The sequence below is a fragment of the Gymnodraco acuticeps genome, unplaced genomic scaffold, assembly GCF_902827175.1.
Source record: "Gymnodraco acuticeps unplaced genomic scaffold, fGymAcu1.1, whole genome shotgun sequence".
In the NCBI taxonomy this organism is placed as follows: domain Eukaryota; kingdom Metazoa; phylum Chordata; class Actinopteri; order Perciformes; family Bathydraconidae; genus Gymnodraco; species Gymnodraco acuticeps.
In genome coordinates, this window is record NW_022992041.1 from 317,089 (window position 1) to 341,197 (window position 24,109).

The window sequence follows — 24,109 nt, forward strand, 5'->3', positions numbered from 1 at the left end:
ATTGGTTTTCCCTACGTTCATAGATTAGCCCGTCAGACTTTGACAACTGATGCAAAAGGCTTGAATTGCTTGAATATTAATAGTAATTTGATATAATATAAAATACATTTATGTATAAATTAATCACATATCCACTTTAATCATAAATAGTTTGTGCACAAAGTGATTTTAACAACGTATTTAGTTTCAAGTGAAGTCACATACAGTGTACAGTACATATTTACAGCCCAGGTGTCTAAAACAATCTAATCTAACATGGTTAAAAACCGTTAAAAACACAATAAATATGAATAGAGGAGCAGTTAGGGATAGTTTCACAGTTCATCCCGGACCAGGTAACAGACGGGCGGAGTTTGATCTTTCGTTTGTTACTTTTCAACCACCATTAACCCCGTCCTTACGGCACATTCCGTGTAGAAAAGGAGCGCTTCAGTTACACGTGACTTTCAGACCAGACTAGTTGCGTTAACTGTGATTGTAGTTGTTGTAGTATCTACACACTCTGCACAACCGTGGAGCCAACAGAATAAGGAGCGGGTAATGTCATGCTCAGATTCATAAACCTGTTTATTTCAACCATGTTTTATCAAAGCACACTTTAATCGAACTTTAGCATGTTTACCTTTTAAGCGTTTAGTCGAGTTCAGACGTAGCAACTATACATGTCAGAGAGCTAACGTTAGCTTACCCTGATCCAGCACGTGTGGCATTCATTTCGCTGCCTTTAAAGTTGCTGCACATAGATGGTTGATTAAACAGAAACATTGGAAGGCAGTTAACTCGTTAGTGTTGGATGAGGAGACTTCACATCGCCGTCAAGTGTGTAAAGTTGCAGAATCAAGTCTTTCATCGAAGGAGCGCAGCATACGGCTCTGAGCGCAGCTAGCTATGCCTGTGGCGGGAACTTCTTCCTCGTTGCGCCTAGGGTGCTGTTGTTCGGCGCTCAGTGCTGCTAATAGTGGCGAAGAGATGTAGTCTAAAAGCACTGTGATTTAAGTGCTCATGAGACTGTGAAATGTAGCTTCCACCCATTGGCACTGGCAACCCTAAAAATTAGCACTCTGGTAGGTTGTCGAGAGAGATCATTTCCATGTTGGACAAAACATTGGATGCATCATTTTTCAAATTCAGGCTGAATGACACCGGAGTAAGTCGTGTTTTGTTGCCGTGGGCAAGCTGAAAATAGATGAAAGGTCTCCTGAACAGTTGCTGAATCTAATTACTGCCCTCCGATGTGTTTTACAACATTTTAATATTCATCAATCGCAGCAAACTTACCTTACTAACACACTAACAATGTGGGCCGGATATTACAACTGTACTCGGTTAGCCAGGCGACCGGATGATGCCGTTTAGTCAGTGTGGTTAATGTCATGCAACTTGTAACGCTAAACTAACTAGCTATAGATTCAGTTGGAGTTGTTCAGTACTGACACTTGACTGGCAGAGGTGGGAGAAGTATTAAGATCGTGTATCTAAGTAAAAGTACCAGAGTAAAAGTACAAAAGTATTAGCATTAAAAAAATACATAAAGTAAAATAACCCATTATCCAGATGACCCATTTCATAAGAAATATATATTGTGTTATCAAAGCTGGAAAATGTGTTTTAATGATTTTGTATGCTTCGGGGTGTAATCAAAGTCCTATTTAAGCATTGACTATATTTCACATCATTCATTCAAATCTGCAAAGTAACGAAAGATATTAAATAAAGGTAGTGGAGCAAAAGTACATGATTTACCTATGATTTGTAGTAGGGTATAAGTACAAAGTAGCAACACATTTAAATAGGCAAGTAAAGTACAAGTCCCTTTTTAAAATTGTACTTAAGTACAGTACTTGCGTAGCTACCTAGTTACTTTACACCACTGCTGACTTGCTTAAGTTAACTAGTTAGTACGTCCCTCTCTCCTGCACGCATGTTCAAAGACTAAAGCTTCAAGAGTTACATTTGTTTTTTCCCCCTCAGATAAATGTCTTCTCCAACTCAAGCAGACGACGATGAGGTGGAAGAAGTGGAGTTTGTATCAGTAAGTCATGGCCATTTCTACTGATCATAGTTCCATTGTTGAGGTATACCAGACCAGACCCAGGTGCCAGGGGTTGCTGACCCCTGCTGTAAAGTATGTGTATTCACCGGTATTCACTCTCTGTCCTAATTGGCTTGTTGGAGCTGCTTTTTGGGGGCCCTATGCAAGATGCTGTTTGGGGGCCCTAGTTTTGACAGTTTTTTTAACTACAATGGGGGGGATTCCGAAGCCTTTAAGATGATCTGTGGAGATGCATCAATCTGTTACACTTTAATAGGAAAACAGGCTAATTTCACGAAAACCAAGCAATTGAAAATTACAAAAAATGATATTAAAAAGGTAAATAATAAGGCTCCTCTATGTCAATAAATGCAAGAGATGCAGCATTTTCTCAACAATGTTTAATTTACATTTTTCATCTTCCTCAGACGTCACTCATTGGCTGTCAGCACAGTGGCGACTGGCACAGCCCCACCTAGTGTCAGCAGAAAGTACAAATAATGATTACAAAAAAATGCAAAAAATAAATAACAAAATATATTTTAAGAAGAAGAAGATTCAACTTATTGTCATTACGTAGTACAGGTAATGAAACGGTTTCTCTGCATTTGACCCATCCTAGTGGGCTGCCATTATGTACGGCGCCCGGGGAGCAGTGTAGGGAACGGTGCCTTGCTCAGGGACACCTCGGTAGCACTTGGTCTTTCCGGTGACCTTCCAGTTGCCAAGCCAAGTCCCTATGGACTTCGCCACCACCGCCCATGGTGGTAAAATCATGTTTAATCATCTGATTCGTCTGTACATTGCTGTTTTAGTCTGTGTTCTTCTAATTAGTGTCTACAGTGTGTGCCTATTGAGCTGTTTAGAGCCATGTGGGACAAAACCCGATCATGCCCCTCACTGTCTAAGTGAACGGTGACTATAAAAACTACACTGCGCATGCTCAGAGTATTGTCCTATTTAATGTGTGTGGCAAAAAAATAATGACCATAGGGCAGTGGTTCTCAAAGTGGGGGGCGCGCCCCCCCCCAGGGGGGCGCAGAGGCATGACAGGGTTATTAAAAAAAAAAAGTTTAAAAAAAAATCATATTTTGAAAAATTATTGATTCGAAAATAATATGATACAGTACTATTACGTCTGGGTCTCTGTGTTTCATTAAAGCTCGGCTCTGTGTGTGTGTGTGTGTGTGTGTGTGGAACGAGCCATTTTGTGTGCGTGCGCGAGAGAGAGAGCGCACCGGTACCGGAGATCGTTGATGTTATTTTCTGGTGCTAGCGAGCTACGCTAACGGATATAAGGAGTTTTTTCAACAACAAAGTGGAGGAAAGTCCTCTCCTGTCAGACTGAGAGACTCAGTGAGGACTCTCTCAGTGTTATCTCAGTGGGTCTCAAATGTTTTGGTCACCATTAATGTAAACAATTATTTCCGAGGCACACGTTTATATGATCATTATAGTTATACAAAAATAAGAGAATAAATTAAAAACGGGTATGAAATACTATATGAAAGTAAAACAAGAATAAAGTTTAAAAGGGTGATTTGTAAAATATCTATAAAGAAATAGTAAATCTGTTTACAGTTCTGTGTTGAGAGATGTATCCATAGATCTCTTCATTTTGCTCTCAAAGTGCACCAGATTGATGCTTTTAAATTCAATTTAAAAATAAATCTTCCCGGGGGAGCTTGCCCCCGGACCCCCCTATGTGAGGTCCACACACACCACCTATAAAAATAGCACTTTACCCCTGCTTACACCTATATGCCGTGAGCTGATTATCGAGCCTTCATTGTAACAGTCGCGGGTATACTGTGTGTGCGTGTGGGGAGTGTTGCAGTAGAACATTCCACTGTAGCGCCTGGTACATTAATGGGAAACCCTAAATGTTTAAGCACCCTCTATGAAACGTCAAGCTACCCCACAGTACCCCCAAAATAAATCTCTGGCGCCGCCACTGAGCCTGACTATTTGTGTTGGGGGGGGCCCGACTTTTTTTTATATATACATAATTCAGAGCTGATTGGCTGTAAGTACGTGTGCCGCGAAAAGTGTGGTGTGAAGAGCAGGAGAGAGACGCGTCCTAAAACCAGGAAGTAAGCTGCGCATGGCTTCCCTCCACAAAAAAGCAATGATATTTCTCCATAGGATTTTAGAAAATAGCTCAAAATAAGATCTGTGGGAAACGTACCTGTTAGATAAATGCACGTTTGTTCAGCCGGATAATATCCACATGTCTACCCTACTTTTAGAATTTTCTAATCATAAATCTATCGATTAGATTTATGATAGACTTTTGAAACTACAAGAAGATAAGGAGGACTTTTACAAAAAAGTAATAGAGATTTTTGTCCAGAAGGATAGGCAAATGGACTTCATCTTCAAGTCAAGGTAAGACCGCAATTTTATTGAAAATGGAATCTTACTAAGAGAGAACAATTCAATATTTAAATGATAAAATATTTTTTTTTGGGTATCCTTTTGTTGAATATATATATAATATTTGTAAACCTGAAGAGTCGGTGCCAGAGCCTCAGCAGCCATGAATCTCACTGCAGAAACTTATATATAGACATCTACGTTTTTTGTGCCCCACCACTTTTGTACATATAAAAACGCCACTGCGAACACAGGAGGGGGGCTTGGCTGTCTACAAATAAAGACGGCTCATTTTAATTCTCCCCAAATATATTGAGGCTGAACCTGAACTTTGAATTCTCTGCTCTCATCATAATCTTGGTGATCTTGTTAAAATTGTGAATGCAGAATTAAAAATACTATGTAACTGGTTTGCAGTTAATACATTATCCCTTAATGTGGCCAAAACAAATGACATGTTATTCAATACAAAGTCTGAGAGTAGAAATGACTGCATTATACGGATTTGCAATACAGAGATAGAAAAAGTTGGTGCATGTACATTTTTAGGACTGCTTGTTGACGAAAAACTCAATTTGAAGCACCATATAAATTATGTACAGACTAAACTGTCAAAAACAATAGGTATTTTGTATCATACTAAGAACATTCTTGAAGAAAATATACTCTTTATAACAGTCTATTTCTCCCTTACCTTTACTACTGCTCCGAAATATGGGGAAACACGTACTCAACAAATCTACAAAAAATAATAACATCCCAAAAAAAGTATTACGAATAGTCTGTGGTGTTGGTAAATATGAACACACAACTCCCATATTTAAAAAAAACCTCAATCTATTAAAATGTGTTGAGATAGTACAGCTTAAAACAGTACTGATTATGCACAACATTTTCCATAAGAAAATGCCTAATAACATTCAAAAGCAGTTTCAAACCACAGCGTGAACATATGAATGTAAAAAAAGACACTTGAAAATAAGTGTTCACAATGTTTATATGCAATTATGCATATATTATTATTATTATTATTCATTTGCCAAGTACATGTGTACCTATGTATATATTTATATATAGTATTTTAATTTCCAATAAAAGATAGTTGAAACTGCTATTGACATGTGCAGAAAATGATCCTATATCTAATTTTCGTATATATATATATATATATATATATATATATTGCATTTATTGTTTTCCTGCCCTAACTTTTATTTAACTGTTTCTCCTGTTTTCTTTATTTCTTTGTACTCCTTCATTTCTATACGTTTTTGATGCAATAATGTCGCTGTATTAGGATGATGCACGGGAGGGCTACTTTCCACAAGCTATGCTTCAGCCCTCCCGCTTCTACTAATTTTGTTCATCTTTGTGTGTATGAATTACACTTTTTTTTGTTTTTCGGATGAATAAAAAAAAATACTTTCAGCTTGGGGGCCCCCTAGTGGCCGCCTATAGGAAGAAACGGCCCGCCCCTACGCTGTACATATCCGGCATGAATCGCTGAAAAGTTTGGGAAACTTTGTTCCGTGAAATGCTGGCAGAAGGTGTGGCCTCTGGGTATCCCCACGTCAGAGTACCCAGGAAGTAAACAATGGAAAATGAGAAATCTCCAACGAGGCGTTTTGGGGCAGCATAGACTGTGTTAGAGTTTTATTCGCTACAGGGTGTACTTTGAGGGGTTTTGATTCTGCAGACCGTTTACATGCAGAAAAACCTTCATAACATACAAGGGGATGGGTAATAACCGGAAAAGCATGACATGGGACCTTTAAAAAAAATCAATAGGTTCAAAGGATAAGATATCAAATACATGTTTACTTTCTATCTCTCGTCATTGACATGACTCATTGCGCAATAACACCTTGATGTAGCCTGATACTAAGACATCATTCATAAATATATGGTATTTGATTAACTGAACAGCTCCATGTATCGTATGGCTGTAGCTGTGATTCAGACATAGAGCACCTCTCTTATCATGGGCAATAAAGAAATCCCTCTTTTCACATTGTAAAGGTTTGCTCATTATTTGATTTTTATATAGATATGTTTAACAAGACTAAATGACATGGTGTCTTGCATTTGCTTCAGGAGGGGCCTGCCAGACCAGTATTGGAATGTATTGACCTGGATGATGAGGCTGAGGGATGTCCATCATTTGCAAGCACAGTAAGTTGATGAATAGAATATGTTTTTAATAGACAGTGTCGGTCTAGAGTTTATAAAATTGTTGTGCCTTTTTATTTTCCTGCAGATTGAAGATAAAATCTCCCGCAATAAAGCTCGTGTTTCATCAACATTGGACAGACTAGCACAGAAGGTGGCTCTTGAGAAGCAGGAAAGAATAGATAAATGTCGGGCATTCAAGGTAAGTTTCTTTAAAAAGGAAGTAAGCTGCTATCATGTCTTGCTTGTTAGATACTATAATTTGCTTTTTATTTTAGTTAAGAGGAAATGTGATATCAAATGCTTAGTAGTCATTCATTTGTTGTTGGTATAATATGGGGTCAAATGAGGTCAGTTGTAGCATGAACACTGCCACCTTGTGGGCAGAATGCATAATAAACAACCTACAGAACCAACAGTGGTGTATCCTCTCAGTGCAACATCATACTGCTTGTGACCTAAAGAATTAGCAATAAACAGTGTCTGTAGGTGTTTTTACTGCCGTCTGTCTGCCTGCCATACAGTGTTGGCAAGTGTACAAATATGTTCTGCTATTGCTTATCTTTTTCTGTCTTACAGGAGAAGCAAATCCTACAAAGGGCTCATGGACGGCAGGAACTGGCTTTCACTTCTTCAAATGGCTTCAATCGCGATGCAAAGAACTGTGTGGACATGTGGTTAAAGAGAGCAGGTGCCGTTTTTACGTTGATCAGAAATGTGTTGCATAATCACTGACATTGTCAATCTGGAGTTTATAAACCTTGAACACATGTTTCTCTCATGAGCTGTTTGATATTCTTGCCAGGAAAATATGTTGTCCTACTGAAATAATTACCTTAATTGAAATGTGATGAAAGAGCATCCTTTTTACAATGGTTTATTACATTGTATCTTATTTATTACATCATATATTTAGGTCCTAAACCTGGAGTGATTCATTCTGGATTTGGAGGGCGAAACAGACGTGTTGCTATTCCTGGAAATAGTTCCAATAGACAGACTTGTCCAGTGGTCAACTGTACCCGGGTTTATGACACTCTGTCCCTTCTTGACGGTCACCTAAAAAGGTAACCTTTTTATGTTCATTTCAGTATCGGTGTAATACCATTTCAACGTTTTTCCTGACTACAAATATAGCATATTTTTGCAATAACATATCTTATTTGTAGGTTTGATCACTCCCCTTGTGACCCAACCATTCATATTAAAGGATGGCCATCTGAGCTCTTTGCCTGCATAGCCTGCTCTCAACATTTTGAGACCGAAGAAGCATGGATGACACATCTCATGTCCAAGGTGTGTGCCCTTTTTGACTCTCATATAACACAAATATTGTTTTATGACTGATTTCCTAATTAGTTTGTATTACATCTTCGTAATATTATAATTATTTTGTAAGGAAACATGTTTTGATCACTAGGTGTCCTCATCTGCCGCTGACGGTCACAGCATCAATCAGACCTTTCAGAGGATTGTGTGTTTCGCCTGTCCGGCCTGCTTCCACCTCTTCAACCTCCGAGATGAGTGCCTGCAGCACATGACAACCAGAAACCACTTCACAGAGTCACTCGCCATGAGCGGTAAAGTTTAATCAACGCTTTCTAAACATGTTCTAAAGCAGTGGTTCTCAACTGGTGGGTCGCGACCCACTTTTGGGTCGCGGACCCGTTTCGAGTGGGTCGCAGATGTGTGAGGGAAGAAAAAATAAATATAATTTTATTTATTTTTGTGAGAAAAACTTTTATTTTGAAGGCCCGATTTTCTAACGCTGTGCATGCAGTCGGCGTTGGACTGGAAGTAACGGAGACCATAAACGGTTTTGAAAACTTGTAACATCTTTGCTGATATTTTTTCGAGTCTTCTGGCCAATCAGAATCAAGATTGTTGCCGGAAGTCCCTACGGAGAATAACTTTGCGGTAAAACTATTCTTTATACATCCATGTGTACAACTTCAGATCAAAATGAACACATAAGGAAATATGACCCCCGGTTTGATGATTGACAGGTCACAGAACAATGGGGGCTATCTACCCTACCCACAATTTAAAGTAATTCACAGACTATTTCCTCTTTGCTCTTCTCTCTGTGTGGAGCAGAAGGTTCAGCTTCAGAACAAAGTGAAAAACAAACAATGGCATAAAATATTATTAATATGTCGGGTAGTAATAGATCCAGATAAAAGTGGATCCCGAGGCCTGACCAGTTGAGAACCAATGTTCTAAAGAATGACTCCTAGAAAGCACTCGAGGTAATATTTGAGCAATACTTATGTAAACCTTTTCCTTTTCTCCTCTTGTTAAAGAACCCAAAGGAAGAGCACAACCGATTGCCGTCCCACAATACGCTAAGAATCGTCTCGTCGCGTTGTGCAAGGATGTCCCGTTCAAAGTCCGATGCTCTTTATGTCACAAAGTACTGATCTCACATCAAGCAGCTAAGGCTCACTTTAAGTAAGTTGTTTGGAGACTTATTCAGTATGTGCATATATGCTTTTTTAAATAATACATTATGTTCGTATAGCAGGTGCAGATTTTCTTTAGAGGCTTTATGAAGCGGATTTTTCAAATCCTTTTTCTTTATATATCCTGTTTTGCAGTGTGCAATGCAGAGATGGCTGTGCCGTGTCCTTGGCTGATCAAACCATATTGCAGGTGATGAAGCGGCTGCAAGTGGCCGGGCAGTGTTCCCTCTGCTGTAAAATCTTCCTCAGCCAAGCTGAAATCGAGAAACACAAAGAATCGACCCAGCATGACGTGGAGGTGAATAACACCATGGCCAAAGCCCTCCTTCAGTACTGCAGGTTTAGAGAAATTCAACACACCCAGAGCGCTGGAGAGGCACAGGGCAGAAGACAGCCCACTGGCCTTGAGTCACCTTCTCAAAAAAGAACCAAGAAGAGGAGTGATTGTGATGAACTTCCAGCCAAGCGTAAGAGAGGCAGCGCTGTTAGAAACTATGTAACAGCCTGGATCTGCGAGTGCAGCATACAGTTCTCAGAGGAGGCTACAGCCAAAAAGCATATATTGGCTTCAAACCAAATCTTCCATCAGTGTGGCGTGTGTGGCAAACACATGGGGGAGTCCGCCATCACCCGCCTGCATATGAGTCGCTTCCACGGAGGAGCTCATCTCTCCAACTTCCTGTATAACTGCCGCAAGTGCAACGTGGAAATGCCTCGGTATGAAGACATCATGTCTCACGTGGCCGAGGCTCACAGCGGACACACCTACTTCACTGAACAGGAAGTGCCCGAGGAGGTCCATACCAAGCCTTCAACCAGCAGCAAAGCAGGTTCATCGTCCGGGTCCACGGTCCAACAGAACATAGCAGAGACGTCTTCTTCCAACACAGAGCCGATGTGGATGTGCAGGATGTGCGAGGACACCTTTGACTCGGAAGCGGCCGCACGCCAACACTGCAGCGACTTGAGCAGCCACAGCTTCCAGAGGTTCATCTGTGGACACTGCCCCCAGAAGTTCTTTAAGGATTCCACTGTGCGGAGACACTGTGCCAATGAGCACGACGGGCAGATAAAGAGCTCCCACTTCTGCGGCCTCTGCGACAGCATGCCGTTCCAAACAGAGGCCGAGTTCCTGGAGCACTACAAGAGTCTTCACAGTACCGACTACTACCGTATGGATGAGAGTGAAGCCGATCAGCCTGCTGTTGCTGAAAGCAGCAGTCAGAGTACGTGCCCGTGCATGGGTTCCAATCAGAGCCAAGAGAAGAAAAAAGCTACATTTACACAATGCATGAGGTATCTGTCTGCTGAGGGAGCATGTCACTTTGTGTGCACTCTTTGTGGTGAATATTTGGAGACCTATGCAAAGATGAAGACTCACATCCACACAAAGCACGCAGCCTTGAACCTGGACAAGACCTACGAAATACAATGCGAAGCTTGCCAGGAGAGTTTCACGAGTGTCCCGAGTTTCCATAAACACTATCACTCCCGACACTGTACAATGGAACCTTGCATGAGCTCCAGGACCTGCAGGAAAATCACAAAAGCAGAATCATCCCCTGTAACAGTGCTCGATGCCGTGGAGATCATAACAGACACCAATGGTAAATCTGTTAAAAATATTAACATGTATTATCTTTGTTTGCATGCAGCATTTTAAACATGTTTTTTTTATTTTGTCATTTTTAGAGATTGAAGATGAATCCGTGGTGAAGGTTTTGAGAATGGAACCGGCCGACAGACAGAAGGAAGCAGGTGATAAACAATACATATCAGAATCACTCAATAGATAAGATGGCAAAAGCACATTTTAGCTTTCTTCTACTTGTACACAAGAGACAACAATTTAAATTATGTGATGGTATTTTTATCAACCTACAACATATCAACTTTTATTTTTCTCCTTTACAGGTGATTCGGAGGAAGAGATGCACCATGAACCCTCTTCAAATGCAGAAGAAGAAAGAGAGTCGGCAGGTTAGGGTTCTGTGGCTTGGCATGTATTCCTCGTTTCCCCTGAGTTTAACTTACTGCAGCCTCCGGAGGAAAAGAAAACATACAAGTATTAGGTCGAATTGACATTTACACATCATAGTTACGGTGTTGCGTTTTTTATTTTGTGTAATTTGACTTTTTATATTCAGCTTTTTTTGTTTTACAGAGATGGAAGCAGTTCTCAGAAGAAGTCTTTTGGAGTTTTGAAGACATGATGATTTTTGTTCTTTGTTTGTGACACAATGCTTATCTGACATTATATTGCGATGATTTGTCCTAAGTATTTGTGTTCTGAATATAATAAATAAATAAATACAAGTTGCTATTTGAATTTGTATGCGGTTTAAACTACTTTGGAAATGTCCCAATATATGATGACATAAAGAAATGATGATATAGGGCTTTCACATAACAGGGTTCAGAGCAGATGCAGCTGGCAGAAGGTATTTTTTGTGGAGGTGGATTTATGGTTTCTGTTGTGGAGACTCAACACTTGTGTGTCGACACTTGTTAAAGATGGCATCGAATGACACTGCAAAATGTTGAAGCTGAACTTGTGACCACAGGGCAAACTGAAGCTCACATTGCAGTCTCTGATTTCATTGCAGACTTGAAATCCAGTGTCTTGTATGCGCCGTAGGGAGCAGGGCCAACGTTTGTATGGAGACATGTCTCAGTCTTCTTCAAGTTAGGATAGTAAACATTTCCTGTGAAAGTAGAGACAGTGGAAGTTCTGTTTAAGGGCAGCTGAAATGATAGCAACAGCAATTTAGGTTTTCTGTTGCCTTAAAAATAATTTGACAACTGACAGATTCCTTTAATACCTGATTAGTACTACAAAATGGCAATACGGTTTTCTCTATGTTGCAGTAATTATGCAATTATTATGTGGGTAATTTGTTTTAAGTATAGCCTATATCAAAAATAATAATACAGTAAAATATAATAATTGCTGGAAGGTTTCAAAAAGGGATTAAAGGGCTGAAAATATGAAGCTGTGTAACAGAATGTCATTTTAAAATGCCCAGCTGAGTACAGTTTTGTGTCACTTTGTTGCTCACATCCCAGGCGCCTTTGCCCTGACAAACGTATTTTATCTTATGTTATATGATGTGTTAAAAATGAACCAGTTAAAAGGAACACTAGGGCTCCCAAAATTCTACTAATTGGAGGACCTGCCTGTTTTCAAAAACTGCATTCTAAGAAAAAATGCCAAAACTATGGCAAGCCGATTTAGCTTTTATTCATTTCATTGTAAATTTGAACTAGTTAAACATCTTTTTTTATATCAGGAATTCAATTGTAACTAGTTATAAATAAAAATTGAATTAGAACTAGTAACAATTGAATTCCTGATGTAAAAAAAAGGATTTTCAACTAGTTCAAATAATTTTATTTCTGATATTAACAATTGGCATTTCGACTAGTTGAAATTGAATTCTTGATATCAGAAATTGGTAGTTTTACTAGTTCAAATGTAATTGTAGGCTAACTAGTAACAATTGAATTACTGATATCAGAAGTTGGCATTTGAACTAGTTCAAATTCAATTATATCAGAAATAAACATTATTACTACTAGTAAGAATTGAATTTTTGATATCAAGAATTTGCATTCTTACTAGTAAGAATATATCGTTTTTATATCCTCCATAAATGAATAAAAGCTCAATCTAGCACTTCTGGGAGTCTTCTGGAGCTTCTCGGGGGCCTGCAGGGGTCCTCGGACCTGACTTTGGTTACCACTGTATCTGGACTCCTCGGGAAGCTTCTGTGAGTGAAGGAAGCCGCAGCCCATGTTAGGAAATGTTCTCCCTGGGGCGCTACTGCAGTCAGCTGGACGGAGAGGAGTGTTGATCGCACACAGGATTTCTCCCCGGCACGGATCTTAACAATTATCCTATTAAAAAGCATTCACCAACATGGCTCAAGCTAAAATACAGGCGAAAATGAACGACGCTATGGGCAGCAAGTTCAGCAGGACGCTGTCCATGGCAGATCGCTCCGGTCAACTCCTGGAAAGTTTGGATCAGCTGGAAATGAGGTACAGTGAAGTACCAGGCCGTACCATGTGCGATCTAAACCGGGCACTTGAGTGGATCTTTCAGGCATTATCCTCATATATCATAACTTCTTTAACTGATACAAAATATATAGAAATGTAGAAGAAAACGGATGTAATCCATAAGGTCTAATTCAATAGTTTCATGATAATATAAATGGGTGTAGGTATTTTAGTAAGATAATACTCTAAAATCTTAATAGAATACCAGATGGTCTTGTTATTTTTACTCTCGATTTGCAACAGTCCGTTATTTTTCCAGAGGAGGATGTGGTTTTTAAATGGAAGCCGGTGGTCATGTGTTGTTGTCGGTGTGTTTTAGGGTGGAGGCTTTACGCGAAACAGCATCGGCCATGGAGCAGGAGAGGGAGCTGATCCTGGAAACGATCCAATCCATCCAGAACGGACAGGAGCTGAGAAACATTTCTCAAGGTGAGACATAACTTTACTGTGCTCATTTCATGACTTGTGTACAGTCTGATTCCTTGTGTGACTGTATAGTAGTCGCTCATTAATGGGTAATCTGCTTTATTTGGCTGCTCCTCTGATTTCATTGTTACATTGTGATCCAATGAGGTTATGCTTTGAATGCTTCATTGTAGTTGGGTGGTATTCTTTAACAACCTCAGGCACTCCACCCAAGAAAAGAGGGCCCAAGTTTAAAGAGTTTGTCTCCCTCACATACTTGATATTAAACAAATGGTTATTACATTTAATACAGTCAGTGTTTCCTAATTTCCCATTTAAAGGTCACCTATTTAGCAAAATCCACTTTTTCATGTCTTTTATACATAAACATGTGTAAAGAGATACTGAAAGTTTCAGGAAAAAAGATTCGCTCACTTTTCGTCCTGATCCATTATAAAAATATATAAAAACCTGTCTGAAAATGAGCTGATCAGATTTTGGCCACTTCATGACGTTTTTTTGGCTTGTGTAACCATTAGCCAATAACCAACCAACCCTTATCACCTGAATCTCCTCCTAGCACCATTCTGTTCTTTTTAACCAAATATCTCTCAGAGGGGCGTGGGGAGGGGCTCCTTATTTTCATCTACATGTAACAGACAGAGAATCAGCACTTTTGAAACAGAGAGGATTATGGGATGCTACAATGCATGATCTGTTTGGTATTTGGAGCCAAACGCTTCAGAGACATGTTTTGTATATATCTGAGACCTATAATATATTGATGAAAAACAGCATAATAGGGGACCTGTAGCAGCGCTTCCCCTGGCCAACTTGTGGCCCCACGCAAAGGTGTCACGATCATTGACGGGGGGGAGGGGCCTTGGAGCCTCGGGTAACTGCACCCTAGCCTATTTATATAGTGCTTTACATACAGGGGGTTCAAAGTGTCACTAAAGAGACACATACAGATCAGAAAGAGATGAAAAATCACCACAAACAAACATAAAATGACCAGAAAGAGACACGAAAAGGCCACTGAGACACAAAAAGACTACACAATGACCACACACAAACAACAATATGCATAACGACTACAAAGAGACTCAAACACAATGGTATGCATGTCTGCATATCGCAGACATGCATACCGCCCAATATGCATCTCGTTTCTAATCCACCAACAAACTCGACAAGGATTTGACACCAGAATATTCATGTGTTTTTAATTATTGTGTCCGCCTCTGTATAGTCAGTGTATTTTGCTGTTTAAAGATGCAGCATTCATTTCTTTCTTGTTTTGTATCTTTTAGGGGAGAGAGAAGAGTTGTCTTTAACTGCCAACCGTCTGATGGGCCGGGCGCTGTGTGTGGAGGTCTCCGTTGGCACCATCAGGAACTCCCAGCAGGAGGAGGCCCTGCGCAACGCCAATTCTTTAATCGATGAAATAGTGAAGAAGTTGCTCGATGACATGAACAGCGGGCGGGAGCATCTGCTGGCCGTGTACGCAGCCTGTGTGACCGAGGCCCCCCCCGTCCCCATCGACCAGAAGTTTCAGGCCCTAGTGATCAGCTGTGCTCTGGAGGACCAGAAGAAGATCAAGAGGAGGCTCGAGACTTTGGTGAGGAACGTTGAAAATGCTGGAAAGAACATCAAGATTATGGATCACCAGAAACTGGAGGACCCACAAGCCAATGGCTGTCAATAACCAGTCAACAAATCAAAATGCTTCTTTTATGCCACTAACCTCACCAAGAACTGTTATTATCTTATACTAATGTTCTACAAGTAGCAGAAAGAGTACATTGGGGAAATTACAATGAACATTAGGGCCAAAAATACAGTAACTCATACTGAGGGAGGTGTTACCTTCAAATGATTGCCATTTACACTGAATCTCTTAATATAGATTATTTAGTGTGTATTCCCAGTTCACAATGTGTGATCACATATGCACTTACGTAAGAAAGACACAATGCTATAGAGCACCATTAGAGGTAGTCACAGTTCTTAGTAAAACCAAATGTATGACAATGAATCTAATGAAAGTATTTTCTGTGTCATTGTATCACCTTGGTAACTGTTTTGGTTGTGTGTAAACTACCTCTGTGTGAAAGCAACACAATCACATTTAGCTGTGGGTTTTAGTTCATATTTGCACTAAGTCGTTTTGATGTCAGATTGTACGTGTATGTCAAAAACATAATAAAAAATACATCTCTTAAATGTTAAGGAAAGACGTCTTCTGTCACAATAGATGAAGCTGGGACATCTTAGCGCTAATATTCATTTAGCGTATGAACAATGGCAATGATCAAAATGCAAAAACATATTTTATTGTTAAGTTTTGTTTAAAAGATTGTATTTTCAGATAAATATTGTCACTTGGAATTAGACACTGGATGCTCAAGAAAAAAGTAAAGTTTTATTAATGTCATATAACCATCAACTCCCCACCACAAACATAATATTGGGTGTGCAGTTGTGTGGCACACTTCAAAGTTGTTATACATTTTTTTTTTCACCGTTAAAAACAAAAATCCAACAATGAGTGTTGTCTTTGTCAGTCTGAAAGCAAACATCTAAATGTGTGAGATTGATTCATGAAGTGTGATAAGGTATACTAACAGTAAGACACAAAGATCATTACAACACCTGAGTGACAGCACATAAGTATGGTTAGTTTTAATTTATGGTTCTTTAAGATTATATGCCATCTTAATGATAAAGTGCGCTATATCCATTCAGTCAAAAAGCAAAAAAGGCAAAGTACACACGATGTTACAAAGCTCAGGAAATAGTTATTTACAGATTTACTGTGCAGGCAGTTTTAAACAAACAGCAAGAGGAGGGATTAAAATGGTGGTAAATGGGAAGAATGTAAACAAGGACGACTCATTGTAACCGCGGTTCAACATTCACTGATGTGGGAAAAAAGGCTTGCATGCATTACAGTTAAGACACTCTCCCGCCCCCCCCCCTCAAAACAGCGCAACCAAATGAGAACTTGTTTGTGACACAATAAACTGCAACATCTTAAAAGCACCTGTTGGGATTTTCAAAACCGTTTTATCTAAATGTCTTGAGAATTACGTTTTTTTTTTGTATCACTTCAATCTGGGAAAGGCTTATAGCAATAATTTGAGATCTGTTACAAACCGAGTATGTTTACTCCCAGTTGTCCTATACCGATTGCATGTAAAACATTCAAATAATTCGTATGTTCAAATTGTCTGTTAGTGGCCTCTTCCACATCACCACATTATTTGTGTGCTTAGGAAACTGACGTCTTTCAGATAATGAGCTTTAGGAAAACCTGATGCAGACAAGGCAGTATCATAGAGTTCTCAGACAGCTGTTTTGAGGTTTGGGAAGTAGTTTAGAGATCTTTTAAGTACCCTTGTGTATTGAGAAAAAACTGAATTGTCTTGCATATTCAAGCACACCCAAGCAAAACATCCCATCCTGAAGATCGGCTTTTCGTACCGACACTACTGATATCGACATTTACAAAATAAATTGATTACATACTGCAGAAGCCAAACCATTGAATCAAAAACAAGAAATTAAACCATGCTTGGTGATTGAAATGTACAAAATATAGTGTTTGAAATAATAACAATAGAGTTGTGTCGTCTAAATAATAGTTGTTAGTCTGCGACTTACCACGTGTAATTCAAAGCTGTACCAAAGTTAAAGAAAAAGCACAATTAAATATGTAAACAACTGCAATCAAAAACGCATCGCTATAACTGACTCGTGTTTTACATCTGTGAAAGTGTTGATTAACAAACCCTCAAACAAGCTGTAAGCAGACATATATAAGACCAGTTAGTGTTTCATATTTGGTTATACGTAAAGCACATTCTATTATGTTATGATACATCCATGTCACTGCAGTGTTCATATTTATCTACAGCTCGGAAAGAGGGAATTTGGCACTATGTCAACACTTCAGTGAAAATATCACTCAACACTAGTGATTCGTACAAAAATACTTCTGCACAGAGAATAACTCTGGATCGTGTTTTGTCCACAATTTACAGAATAGTTTTAAACCAAAAATATGGTTTAAAATGATCTGTGAATCTTTTACAATACATGCAAACAGACTATATGTCAAACACAGGATGGGTGAGTTTAAAAGTCATACGTAAGTTTTCACAGAGTGCAACGTTTGCTGTTTTGACGAGAGGATTGTATGTCATGTGATGTATAAGCTACATACTGTACTGTAGTGTAGCTGCAGCTGTTACTTAAGGCAACCACAAGGAACATATTTTGTGCGCAGGTCATTGGTGGAGATCCAAGGCGGAATCAAAGGAAATGTAACCATCAATGTAGGGAACAACTTAGGGTACAGATGAATCATCAGGTTATTAAAGTAGTATAGGGGAGTATTTCCCAGTCTGTTTGGGCTTTGGTCTCTAAATGTGGCTACCTCCACAGAATACAACAACAACCAATTTAGTCTTAGAAACAATAGTCAGTAACTAAAACTCAAATATGTTTTATCTAAATTAGGCTGCAGCTTCCAAAAGGATTTTTACTCTTCTTGGTCCTTTGTTTGTTAGGTCGTAAGGAGATGACTTCTCTGCCGTTGCTGGAGCTCTGGTTGCAGACATTACTACTTGTGGTATTAAAAACACCTAAAAAAAAAACACACAAATCTATCATTAATATCATCCTAATAAAGTAATAAAATGTGACATAATAAAGAAAGAAAGTCTCCTCACCTATTTTATTGCTGGTTGTATGGAGCACCTCTGTCTCCTCTGCCGTTTGCTGTTTGAGCCGCTGAAGGTACTTATCAGCTAAGTACTTAAAAACTAGAAAAAGAGCAGAAATATTAAAGTATTAACAAATCTAGAATCACACTGTTTCAATTGCAGGTTTTTTATTTTTCAGTAACCCACCCTCGTTGACATTAAGGTCCTCTTTTACTGAAGCTCGATAGAATCTCAGCTTGAGCCTTTTAGCCAAACCTTCTGCCTCCTCGCTGCGATGCAAGGAAAGAAAATCAATTACCATGTGTCCTTAATATTCAACAGCTCTTCTGTTCTAGTGTGATTTCTGCACTAAAGAAAACAACCACTTGCTTTTTTACAACGGTGTCTTCCAGGAGGTCTATTTTGTTCTGCACTAGGACTGTGGGGATATCTCCCACCTCGGCCTCCACCTTCTCCCTCCAGCTGTCGATAGCCTGAAACGACTCTCTGTCTGTGGTCGAGAACACCAGCACACATGCTTGGGCACCTGGAATGCAAGACGACAGTTCATGTTTTCAAGCTGTTCATCCTTTTAAAAATGATACATAACTCACCCCCTCCCTCGAGGATGTACAAACATTTGGTGGACTTCAGAACCGCCCCACTGGAGATTCACTTTCAGCTAGGGCTGCTCAATTAATCGTATTTTAATCGCAATTACGATTATGGCTTGCAACGAAAACAACGTAATAAAAATAAACGATTATTTTTTTATTATTACTTTTTTTCAGTTGAAGTATACTTAAAGTTCAGGGTAATCAACTGTTAAAAACATACTGTTCAATTTGTTTTTCTCCAATAAATTGATGTTTTCAAAGTAAATGGATAATCGTTTTTAATAATCGTGATATCAATTATTGACCCAAATAATCGAGATTATGATTTTTGCCATAATCGAGCAGCCCTACTTTCAGCTCAATGAAATATTTGCTAGAGCAAGTGTTTTTGTGCTCCCAGTTATCCGTACAATCTGAGAAATCTAAACTTAACCCCAGCAGCGAGGAGGGTCAGTGACCTGAGGCAGCAGGGTTATATTCGTCACAGTGGGGGGGGGGTCTTACCTCTGTAGTAGGCCTTAGTAATGGCGTCAAACTCCTCCTGCCCGGCCGTGTCCCACAGCATAAGTCTGACCTCTTCGTCATTCACACTAAAACATAAGGAGGGATGGAGGATCATTGAAAAAATAGGCCGTAATTGATAGAGGAATGTGATTCTTTTGTGAATAACGTCACGTACAGTATCTGCCTTTCCAGGAAGTCCACCCCGATGGTCTTTTTGTAGTCCTTAGTGAAGATGCCTTTGCAGTAGCGTTGGATCATGCTGGACTTGCCGACAGCTCCGTTGCCGACCACCACCACCTTGATGGCCACTTCCATGTCCTCCTCCAACATGGTGGCGATGTCTGGCCGGCTCACTCAGTTCCACTCTGCCTGGGTAGATTTAGTGATGTGACACCAACACATATACCGCCTGCAAGTGTAAAAAAGCCTATCTGTATGAGACATGTTCTGGAGCCCTTGTGCTGTGCCTGAGGAAACATTAAAACACTTAGTAGTGATTTTTTTAAATGTTCCTCCGCACTGATATGATTTATAATAACTTGGATGATTTTAGTATATTATGGATAAGTGGTCAAGGTTCAAGGTTAGTTTATTTATAGCACATTGTAAGACAGAGGCAATTCAAAGTGCTTCACATAGGCATTTAAAACATAATAATTAAAAACAAACAAAAAAGACAATTCATAAAAGCGGTAAAATACTGGCTGCAGCTAAAAGTGCAATGATAAGGCACGGTTAAAGGATCTCAGGATAGGCAGCATTCAAATGAAAGGTTTGTAACCTTGATTTAAAAGAACACAGGGTTGGGGCGGACCTCATGGTCATAACATGAACATTTAGGATTACCACATAAAAGTAGTTCTGATTAAACTTATTGAATAAACATGCGAGTAGTCAACTGTTAAGATGATTCTTATTCAAGCCTTAGCAGGTACAGGTGCAGTTATGTTACAAATCACTAAGGTGGCACTAAGGTCTGTTACCTTATATAAAAAAACATTTAATTACAAGATCTTAAAAGCAATTGCTCCTTGTGTTTTGACAACATTTCAAAAGTATCTTGTCGTAGTAGAACATGTAATCACTAACAGCAGCACAGGTTACCACCAGAACAATAGGAGAATTGTCCTGTAATCTGTTATGTATGCTAGCATTGATTTAACTGTTGTAAATTGTACAAGGATCGTGTTTGCAGCGACCGCGCAATGTGTTTATGTTTCCATTAGCAGTGCGAGCAGCAGACTCCACATAGCAACTGGGTGTTCCACAGTTCTAGGCGTGTAGCGGCTGAGTGCAAAGCTAAACAATACTGTGGGAAAGCTGTTCCCAGTGGGTACCGACAGCCTACTGTGTGACTGTGGAATCCAACAGTCTGTTCGGAATTGAGTCACAATATGTATTGCAGTCAACAATAGTATTCATCAACTACAATTGAGCTGAATGACGCAGCAGTTGTTACACCATGTCGGCAAACACGGCTTGAAGTAACCCCCTTGCTCTTTTTGTTCTGATGTGAATGTTTCAATGAGTTAAAAGGGAACTGAGGATTAGATGTGATCATGGCAAACTCTTAAATTGATCTAACTCATGTTAGGCAAAGATTCAGGATGCATTCCTTTCTTTCAAAATTTGACTCAAAAGCTGAGTTACACATTAGCAGTCATCTCATCTTTCAGCGTAATCATTTAAAGATGTGTTTTTAAAATGTGTATTAGGACCACAGAAACAACCGAGTGAAAGTAATGGGTTATGAAGTTGGTAAGTACTCTCCGTAGATTGTCAGTCACCACATGAAGACCACAGAACAACATAATCGACATTTAAACAAGGGTTGACTAGTCTCAGATAATCTGACAATACACACAATGACTTATAAGGCCCTTTTAAAATATCATACTGTTAACACCAATACCACAGTTAGGCAATTAATTAGTAATGATCACTTAGTCTATCACTTTAATCACGATTAAGATGTGATATTTCTACTAACGGTGGATACATCTGAAAATATAAGATCAAGTTGGAAATCTTCCACAAACATTTAAAAAGAAAAACTGAACCTGCAACATTTCCAGCCACTCCTTTAACAGATGGTTTTCTATACCTGCGTCAGAAAACATCTTATCTCCAGGTTCTCCTAGTTATCATGATGTTTTCTACTTACAATGAGATGATTAAACCTGTTCATACTCTATGTTTCAAAGACATGAGACAAATATAATCATATATTTTATTTAGCACAGTAGCAGAGTTTCATACAATGCACATTAAGATGAACTCTAATACATGTAAAAATACACAATGTAGAAAATAATTCACCTCCTCTCCTTAACAGTGAGTCATTTTCACAGACTCATCACTTTACCCAGGCCTGCCCCGTTAAAGTCAATATGTTGGGGCACATAGAGAATACTAATGTGATCATTCTGATTCGGTTTAATGTTGCATCCCCAAAGTATTTGATGGAAGTAAGTATTTGTTTAACCTTTAATTCTGTTAAATTCCCTTAAATTAGGATTCCTTGCCTTGCTCAATAAATGATAGATAGATAGGTAGATAGATACTTTATTTATCCCAATTTAGGAAATTGTTTTGCCACAACAGCATTTTTTGACAGTCATTGTACACACTATAACATTTACAGAATAAATGAGAATACTGTCTAATATACCAAAGGGACAGAAACATATACATTTATTCTACTATGACCTGTGTACTAAGACATGACCTGTTGCATAGGTGGCAGGATGGTCTTTAGGTACGAAGCAGCTGCTGGAACTGTTTAGTCCGTTACAGCTGACTAAAGGACTCACTGTGCTAGTGAGGAAACATGAAACATTAAAGCTAGCAAATCCATAGAGAGGGCAATTTCTTACCTGTAAAATCACGTTTCAACTCATCCAGTGTCTGCCAACATTAGATGAGCTCATCAGCCGGCTGAACAACAATCACATATCTCCAGCCTCCCTCTGTGGCAATAGGAGACGCTAGTGACTCCGCTGCTAAGGCTTCCTAGCTAATGTTAGCCACTTTTCCCAGTGAAAAGAGCCTTCTCCTCCGCCCGTCAATGATATATAGCTAAAGACTCCACAGACTGAATGTTCTACGCTTCAAAGCAACAGGTAAACTTTAATTAACATCGACAACTGAGTTGAATAAGTGACATGAACGGGATGAAAAAGCATTGCTATCTATCCGCAAGCCTACCTACGTTGCGCATGAGAGTAGCTAAAGGCAACAGGCTAGCTGGCTAATGTTTGTTGCTAAGCAGCGGAGTCAAGCCTTCTTCTTCTACTACCTCTTGTTGTCGGTTTCCAAACAAGGACATATCTCATTAGCGACACCAACTGGTATGAATTGTGTATGATTTCGAATCAAGTTAAACCCAAAGTATCAGATATAAAATAATGTATCATGCAGAATGGACAATTTTCAATTATATATATATGAAAATATTGAGCAATCATTATTGATACATTCATGTAGCCTACTCATCGCTTTAGTGTTTCAGCAGGTAAAGGAGCTTATTCTAGATTACTATACTGTATAGCAGGGGTCGGCAACAGGCGGACCGCGGTCCGGATCCGGACCCAGACGCCGACCTATACGGACCTGGAGCTATAATCAATACATTAATAGGGGATTTTTCGGTGCCTCCCGCTTTTTTAACGCTGATTTGGGTGACTTGCGTAATTCGTGGAGAACCGAAGAGTTTTCGTTTTGGGGGTGGGGGGGAGGGAGTCCGTCCGTCAGCCCGTCAGTCCGACTGACGGACAACTTCTCACTTCAAAAAAGAAGAAGAAATCTAGACCGCAAAAGTAATTAAACAAGCGAGTACCTGTTTTTCCTGGCCAAGGACAGGTTCCTTGAACACAACACGAGCGTAACGTGTCTTCACGTGGTATATGTCTCGTCTGAAAGGAGTTCTGACAGAGAGCACCGGAACGCCGCTCCAGCCCTTAAAATATTGCAATACCCATAAGGAGCCGTACACATGCCGCAGTGTTTGCGTGGCTGTGTCTTTAGTTGTAAGCACAGTGGCGATCTGTTGTTATTAGCATCTGGTTAGCTAGCTATGCTAACGAATTTAAAGAGCTTTTCTACAACCAGGTGGAAGAGAGCTCTCTCCTGAGAGGCTAGGCACACCTTGATATGATCATTATAGTTATTAATGAGACTAAATGAAAAACAGGTATAAAATACTATATGACAGTAACAAAAAAGTTGTTAACAATAACAAGAATAGAGTTTAAAAGGGGAGTGATTTGTAAAATATCCAAAAAGAAAAATATGCTTACAGTTCTGTTTCATATGGGTGTTGAGAGATGTATCCATAGATCTCTTAATGTTGCTCTCAAAGTGCACCAGATTGATGCTTTTAACTTCAATATTTAAAAAAAAATCTTCCCGGGGGAGCATGCCCCCGGACCCCCCTAGAGGAGGTTAGGTCCCCCCCCCACTTAAATCATGTTCACATGGATAGGATACTAAATACATTTGCACACATCTTGTGTCCATATCTTTCTGTTTGGGTGGTCATGCCATGCACATGCATGCATACGTGAGTCATGAAGATATCTGGATTAAGAGGTTGCTTTTTCTTTGCACAGCATGAAAGAAAGGCGAAATGAATGGGCTGTGATTTTAGTTTTTTTAAGCAAAGGTTGAGTTCAATAATTTGTACGACCCTCGGAGGATGTTGTAAAAATTGAAAGGAAAAAGGTTCCCCACCCCTGCTGTAAATAATAATAAAAACCCTTGATTTTTAACTCA

General features: G+C 39.4%; 3 protein-coding genes across 8 annotated transcripts; 2 read left to right on the top strand and 1 right to left on the bottom strand.

The window, feature by feature from the left end:
* The first annotated feature begins 442 nt into the window (after positions 1–442).
* Positions 443–11,368, top strand: znf451 (zinc finger protein 451). 6 transcript variants are annotated; one of them, XR_004567623.1, is made up of 13 exons: positions 443–537; positions 1,972–2,032; positions 6,503–6,580; positions 6,666–6,779; positions 7,157–7,268; positions 7,494–7,644; positions 7,747–7,873; positions 7,998–8,157; positions 8,881–9,028; positions 9,175–10,646; positions 10,732–10,797; positions 10,954–11,111; positions 11,204–11,355. XR_004567623.1 is itself a non-coding variant. In XM_034201862.1 (13 exons), the coding sequence occupies exons 2-13, from the start codon at positions 1,976–1,978 to the stop codon at positions 11,242–11,244; spliced, it is 2,592 nt and encodes an 863-aa protein (XP_034057753.1). In that variant the 5' UTR covers positions 443–537; positions 1,972–1,975; the 3' UTR covers positions 11,245–11,368. The 6 variants fall into 6 exon arrangements, 3 of the variants coding, with proteins under 3 accessions (XP_034057753.1, XP_034057755.1, XP_034057754.1); XR_004567624.1 differs by having other exon boundaries at positions 10,954–11,104; positions 11,187–11,355; XR_004567622.1 differs by having other exon boundaries at positions 10,954–11,104.
* A 1,424-nt stretch (positions 11,369–12,792) lies between these two features.
* Positions 12,793–15,743, top strand: bag2 (BCL2 associated athanogene 2). The gene is made up of 3 exons (XM_034201948.1): positions 12,793–13,080; positions 13,421–13,530; positions 14,820–15,743. Exons 1-3 carry the CDS (start codon positions 12,959–12,961, stop codon positions 15,212–15,214), a joined length of 627 nt encoding a protein of 208 aa, XP_034057839.1. The 5' UTR covers positions 12,793–12,958; the 3' UTR covers positions 15,215–15,743.
* A 166-nt stretch (positions 15,744–15,909) lies between these two features.
* Positions 15,910–22,640, bottom strand: rab23 (RAB23, member RAS oncogene family). The gene is made up of 7 exons (XM_034201946.1): positions 22,213–22,640; positions 19,512–19,745; positions 19,337–19,422; positions 18,606–18,762; positions 18,423–18,505; positions 18,243–18,335; positions 15,910–18,155 (listed from the first exon to the last, which is right to left on the bottom strand). The coding sequence occupies exons 2-7, from the start codon at positions 19,664–19,666 to the stop codon at positions 18,022–18,024; spliced, it is 708 nt and encodes a 235-aa protein (XP_034057837.1). The 5' UTR covers positions 19,667–19,745; positions 22,213–22,640; the 3' UTR covers positions 15,910–18,021.
* Positions 22,641–24,109: the final 1,469 nt, after the last annotated feature.

Bases quoted from the DNA above. Each gene is read 5' to 3' on its own strand.
- rab23 (XM_034201946.1), bottom strand. From the start codon at position 19,666: ATGTTGGAGGAGGACATGGAAGTGGCCATCAAGGTGGTGGTGGTCGGC. The intron at 19,423-19,511 runs GTACGTGACGTT...CTTATGTTTTAG, and splicing joins TTCCTGGAAAGGCAGATACT to TGTGAATGACGAAGAGGTCA. The intron at 18,156-18,242 runs GTGAGGAGACTT...TTTTTTTTTTAG, and splicing joins TACAACCAGCAATAAAATAG to GTGTTTTTAATACCACAAGT.
- bag2 (XM_034201948.1), top strand. From the start codon at position 12,959: ATGGCTCAAGCTAAAATACAGGCGAAAATGAACGACGCTATGGGCAGC. The intron at 13,081-13,420 runs GTACAGTGAAGT...GGTGTGTTTTAG, and splicing joins TTGGATCAGCTGGAAATGAG to GGTGGAGGCTTTACGCGAAA. The intron at 13,531-14,819 runs GTGAGACATAAC...TGTATCTTTTAG, and splicing joins GCTGAGAAACATTTCTCAAG to GGGAGAGAGAAGAGTTGTCT.
- znf451 (XM_034201862.1), top strand. From the start codon at position 1,976: ATGTCTTCTCCAACTCAAGCAGACGACGATGAGGTGGAAGAAGTGGAG. The intron at 6,581-6,665 runs GTAAGTTGATGA...ATTTTCCTGCAG, and splicing joins GTCCATCATTTGCAAGCACA to ATTGAAGATAAAATCTCCCG. The intron at 10,798-10,953 runs GTGATAAACAAT...TCTCCTTTACAG, and splicing joins CGACAGACAGAAGGAAGCAG to GTGATTCGGAGGAAGAGATG.